Source organism: Pseudorasbora parva, chromosome 24 (genome assembly GCF_024679245.1).
Source record: "Pseudorasbora parva isolate DD20220531a chromosome 24, ASM2467924v1, whole genome shotgun sequence".
NCBI lineage: Eukaryota > Metazoa > Chordata > Actinopteri > Cypriniformes > Gobionidae > Pseudorasbora > Pseudorasbora parva.
The window spans coordinates 31,275,999-31,282,180 of NC_090195.1; the positions used below are offsets into that span (position 1 = coordinate 31,275,999).

General features: G+C 39.2%; 1 protein-coding gene across 1 annotated transcript; it reads right to left on the reverse strand.

The window, feature by feature from the left end:
• Positions 1 to 597: 597 nt before the first annotated feature.
• Positions 598 to 5,949, reverse strand: gjd4 (gap junction protein delta 4). The gene is made up of 2 exons (XM_067434859.1): positions 5,539 to 5,949; positions 598 to 3,324 (listed from the first exon to the last, which is right to left on the reverse strand). The coding sequence occupies exons 1-2, from the start codon at positions 5,600 to 5,602 to the stop codon at positions 2,120 to 2,122; spliced, it is 1,269 nt and encodes a 422-aa protein (XP_067290960.1). The 5' UTR covers positions 5,603 to 5,949; the 3' UTR covers positions 598 to 2,119.
• Positions 5,950 to 6,182: the final 233 nt, after the last annotated feature.

The window sequence follows — 6,182 nt, forward strand, 5'->3', positions numbered from 1 at the left end:
TCATTTACACATTTGATGTATTCCCTGAGTCTCCTGAAGAAATTTCAAACACAATATGTACATTCACAGTCAGCTGTCCGTAACGCCTTGCAGCATCAGTGGTGCATAAGGAAACATCACAAATAGACAAACCTAGAGGTCTCTGGTGCTTAATAAGACACATGACTAACATTGTGAGGACAGAGCGGCTGCGGTCTAGGTGACTGTCCAAAGCAAACACGTCCAATCGTTTGCATGTTGCGGCTAGCTTCTGAGAGTCTGAAATGCGTGCATTGTCTTGCTCTCGTGTTACACCAGATTATGGAGCTCTATTTTAAGTGTTTGTTATAAACTCCAGACCAAAGTCCAGAGGGTCCTTGAAATAGTGTTGCAAGCTACCTCCATAAATACAAAAGCAGTCTAGGCAGTAATTGCTTTATGATGGGGTGCTGCTGACTGAGACATGACAGTCCCGGAGAGGACTTTGCAGGCTAGAGGATTTTGGAGGCCCTTCAAAGCAGGTAGCACCTTCGTAACCTCAGGGTTGTTCTTGTTTGGTGGGCACCCCAGTTGAAGCAGACAGTATGTCAGTCTTTGATTTTTCTTGGGTGGTTGCAACTGGCCTGTTTTTAGAATGGCCTTCGGTGTCCCCTGATTGTAGCAAGGTCAGGGCCCGTCTGGTTGGTGAAAGAAAGAGCCAACACAAACACAGGTGGATGCGGATGGGCGTAGTTGATCCGAGGGTTGGCATGTATCCATGACGTTTACATCTTCTAATAATACCTCGCATTTCACCGTGTTCCAACAATCAATCTATTCCAGTCAAGCTCCAAACTTTTCTTTGCCACTTGCATGCATTTGAAATGTCACTTCAGAACTTACAATGTATGAGAATAGAAGGGATGCGCGCAATTAATTTTATAACTGTTTAAACAGAAATCTTGGTACCGACTAGTCGACTAGTCTAGCTCCGCCCCCGGAGACAGTCTGTATGCGATCATCTAAACTAAGAAGTCAAATCCCAGAAAAAATTGTTCAGATACGTGCTTGCCTTGCATTATGATCATTGTATTATAACCTTAGTGTTCACTTAAGCAACGTAAGACATTATAGACATTTATTCAAATCAATAAATGAGTCAATAGGCAGCACAGGATCAATACGTTCAAAACTAATAGTGTATTTTTTAAAAAAAATCCTCAAATAAAAGTTAGTTCACATAAGTTGTACATAAGGTATTTTTGTTTGTTACCATGCCAACATGTACTTTCGTGTCCAGGTTTTATACAGTCACAAGTCCCTTTAAGTAATTTCACTCGGCGGCCATCTTTGAAACACCTCTCGGGCATGCAAGTGTAGCTGCTATCTCTTTGAATGAGGAAACATCAAATTCTCCAAAAATGTTCGCCAGCTTACGATTCAATTTCACATTTTAAAAATTACCAATAAAATCTGACAAAAACTATCTAATAAATTTGGTTCCTAAACGCCAGTTTTAGAACATTGCCTGTTACTATAGGAACCAGAGCCTGTAATGATCAACGATTGATCAACAACTATCAACGACTGGCTCTTTCATTTAGAAGGCGGGGCTTATTCACCATATCGGGCGTTGCACTTTCGCCCATTCAAAAGTAATCGGAGTCCACTGTCTTCCCATATATAAAATCTTTGATAGTTTATGGTGTGAACGTGCATCTCAAGTATGAAAATTATCTGTACACATGATGTGCAGCAAAATCGCCAGAAAAGCTTGGCGTGTACTGACATCTAAACATTATTTAACCATCATATTTTCTTATGGTTAGGATGTTGATATAGCAACTGTTTAAAGTAAGTTTCATTCGTAATGTTTCTCCTTTAATCCGATATACAATTTTATACCGTATTGTCCCTCATAACCGGTAGCGTGACAGGCCTAAGCAAGCTTAATTGTTATATTACTTTGATATAAAGCAGAACAATAAATAAATGTGCAACAACAACAACAAACAATTTGTAAACGACTTGTATTTTCCAAGTCGTGTACCAGCAGCACTATTGGTTAATCGACTAGTCGGCTAGTCTCGCACATCCCTAGAGGATACATGCTAGAAATGGCAGCAGCCAAATTCATCTAGATGGTCCAGTGGAGTAACAGTCATACCCACTCTGACCTCTTCTCATCGCCATCTCCACTGGACGTAGGTATGTCTTCACCCGCTGTCATTTCTACCAGAGTATATTGTCCTACTCTTCTGGTACACACCGCTGTTGCTCCCGAGACATCAGTTGCACCTTGAGCAGCTAGTTTGTCCCTTCGTGGAGGTGGCGGAGGTTTGAGACGACCGCGTTTGCTAACTCGGATAGCTCTAGGAGTCCCCAACGGCTCAGTGGGGTACAGTGCCACTTCACTGCCTTCTCTTACCATCCCCTCTTCTTGGGTGGGTTGGTAGCTGCTGTTATCATCATTGTTGTTGGAGCCAGACATTCCAGAAATTGTAGACATTCCTCCAAGAGGTAAGGGGGGTGGAGGGTCATCGTCCAAAAGCACAGAAGCAGCTTCATCGGCGCTCGAGTTTCTGGTCCCTCTCTTGCGGAACCCTCCCGATCCCTTCGCGTCTTGAGTTGGCGGGATGCTAACATCCGTACCTTGATTCCCGTTCCCTGAGAGGTAGTACTGCTCCTCTGAGTACATCTTCTCCACCAGCATCTTTCTTTTGCTTTTTTGCCTCACAGAGCGCTTGATGGCGCAGATTAAGTCCCACATGTTTAGCAGCAAGGACAAAGCGGCTGCCCCCAACATGAAGTTCAGCATGATGGTTTTCTCAGTGGGTCTAGAGACGTAGCAGTCCACCATGGTTGTGCACGGGGTCTGCTGACACATGAAGCGTCTGGGGATGTGGAAGCCGAACAAGTAATAATGGGCAGCTCCAAATCCAGCTTCTACAAGCATCCGAAGCAACAGATGCAAGATGTAGGCTCCTGTGAAGTTCTGCACCCACCCCTTCTCGGCCTTCACGACGGTCTTACAAAGAGATGCTTTCTTGAACGATTCTTGACGGATCTTATAGATGGAGTCTGCTTTTATGGACTCAGAAGTTCCGCTATCAACAGATATGCCAGAACTCACTTTGTGGATCACATAGACGACAAACATCATGTAGGGAAGGCACAGGGTGGTGAGCTGCACCAGCCAGAATCGGAAAAGGGAAAGAGGGGCAAACATGTCGTAGCACACATTGGCACAACCGGGCTGGATGGTGTTACACACAAATCGCTCCTGCTCATCCTGGTAGAGGGGATAACCAGCAAACAGCAGGACTGGGATCCTTAGGAATACCACCAAGATGAGCCATGCTTTCCCTAGGGAAAGAAAGAGAGCATAAGGATCTTATTGAGAAATAAACTATAATGTACCTTTTCAAATTGGTCTGGAAATTGACTTAATGTTGTTAAATTGATCAAATAAGCTATCCAGTTATTCTTTTGGCAAATAAAACTTCAGTATTGTTTTAATATATAAGATATGCCTCGATTATTTTCGAGCATCTGCAGCAGAACTGGAAGGATCATATCAGTTTTGTGACCTAGACTTTTTACAATATTCACCACTTTACAGATATTTTAGAGACGATTTATACAAGTAAATTTCTTGGGTTGCACTTTATGTTACAGTACACACACTGACATGTATTTGCCGTGTACTTACCTAGGAAAATACAAGTTAACAACGCGGGTTAAGGTTAGGTTTGGGGTTAGTTTATACCCAGTTATCGTAATAAGTTAGTACATAGTATGTACATGGGGACAGATCTGGGTAGATTACCATTACATTACATATATAATCTGACTAATTTTGGATTACTTTAAGATTACTTTTGACATAGCTTCTTACATTGATTTGAGTAGAATAATCTTGTACCATATTGATATAAAAATACAAAGAGAGAGAAAATATATTCCATTCTTCATTATCAACAACATGAAGTGCATTAAAAATTACATTACGTTAGGTTTCCCAGAAGGCGGTTTGTGAGTTTAATAAAAAGCTATTAATTCAATCATAAATGTTTTAAATTAAATAAACTATTTTAAAATGAAAATAAAACTACTAAACACTAATATATATATATATATATATATATATATATATATATATATATATATATATATATATATATATATATATATATATATATATTCAAATTAATATTAAATCAATTTGTATTGCATATATTATATGTCTGTGTGTGTAAAATAAGTTTCTGATGTCCCCAGAGTGTGTATGAGAAGTTTTAGCTTAACATACACCACAGTGTGTTTTGGACAGTGTTTTGTCCCTTTAAATGCAAATGAGCTGCTGCTCATGGGGCGGAGCTTGAAGAACAGTTAGCAGCTCTGATTACCTCATGCAGACAACGAAACTGTGCAGCCATTTATGTTCAAATTGCTGTTGGACAATGACAGGGAGACTCATTTATGTGGCGGATGTGGAGTTAACTATCTTTAAGTCATTAATTAGCATATTCTGTCAGAATAATCTATAAATTCTCAACATGGCCTCACCCTTTTTGTTGCATGTTCTGGGTTTATGTAAATTTTAGGGTTTGTGATGTCACTACCCCGGGAGGTAGCTTGTGTAGTCCATGGCAGCCGTTTGTTGTAGTTCTTAAAAAACAATTTCTTTAAAAGAAAATATCTCCCTTCGGATTGAACTTTGATTGCGTAAATTTGCAGACATTTTTATGTTCAAACAGCAACATTACACACTGACTCAAATTTAAAAAGTGAAATCATAAATCAACCACCCCTTTAAGTCAAATACATGTTTAAGGAGTTAATTAGAGCAAGGTTGAGAAAACACTTGTTAAAAGTTAAATTAGTTCTGTAAATGGTGTTCAAATGTGATAGTCACATGAGCAGTGACTGCTGATGTGTGTCCAATTCCACAAACCTGGAAGACATTCTGAACATAATATAAGCAGTAGGCTTTTTTATTATTATTATTATTATTATTATTATTATTATTATTATTATTATTATTATTATTTAGCAAAGGCAGTTTTAAATATAAAAAAAAAACAGTAGTAGGGAGAATCTATGAGTTCTATGAAATATTTGGCTGTCATTGTAAGAATAAAATGTAATCAATTAAAAAGTAATTGTCTACTTTAATATAATCAAATTACAGGTAGGAATCTGATTACATAAACATGTAAAACAAATTACGTGCAATTAGTTAATATCCAGCTCTCCATGGGGAACAGGACTCTAAAATAAAGTGCTACCTCTTCTTAAATTATAATTTTGCATTATGCATTAATTGTCAAAACTCAGTAAATACTAAACAATGATAGAATGGGCCAAGGTATTTGGGCAGCTAAGAATATATAAATATCATTGCATACTTAATAAATAGCAAGCAATTGTGCAAATATCTTAACTTTCAACAGTATATCTATTGTTTTATCATTTAAAATTGAACAAACCTATGTGTGTATTGGTGGTTTAGGTGCCCAAATGCTTTCTTTAGCCACTGTATAAATGCGTTTTAAAACAGTAAAAGCGTACACATACCTGTGAGGGTGATGTTGTGGTTCAGTGTTATGAAGATCACGCCGGATGCAGAAGGTTTAGCCATGCCGGCAGATTTAGGCCTCCAAACCCCGAGAGTTAAGCACAGAATATCTCACTGGTCAAAACACAGCTTACTTGATTCCACATAAGAAAAAGTGTTTTACAGACTGTATTGAACTCAGTCCAAGCGAGCATTAAAAGTAAACCCCATTTACAAGCACTCAAAATCCTAGTCAGGTCCTATACCATTTCAAGTGTAATCCGCAACGGCAAGACTCGCGAGTAACCACCAACTTGGCTCTTACCTCTTCCTCTGTCCTGACAACAACTGTTCTCAGACAACAGAAGACGAGAGATGTGAGCTCCATTGTGGGGCTATTCTTACCCACCAAAGGCATGTCGGCACGCAGGCCTTGCTGTGATATTCGGGCTCTGTATGCCCTTACAGGAGAATAACTGGCTGGATCAGGCATCAGATTCTCATGTATGACGGAAAGCAATTCAATGCCAGTTTGTTGAGTTCACCTCTAAGGTCTCAGGTGGCAGAATCCTTGGGAACAATATTTGGTGTTTTTTTTATTTGATATTAAATGTAATAAAGACATTTACATAACTGAGTCTTTTGCTGGGTGTAGAGATCACGC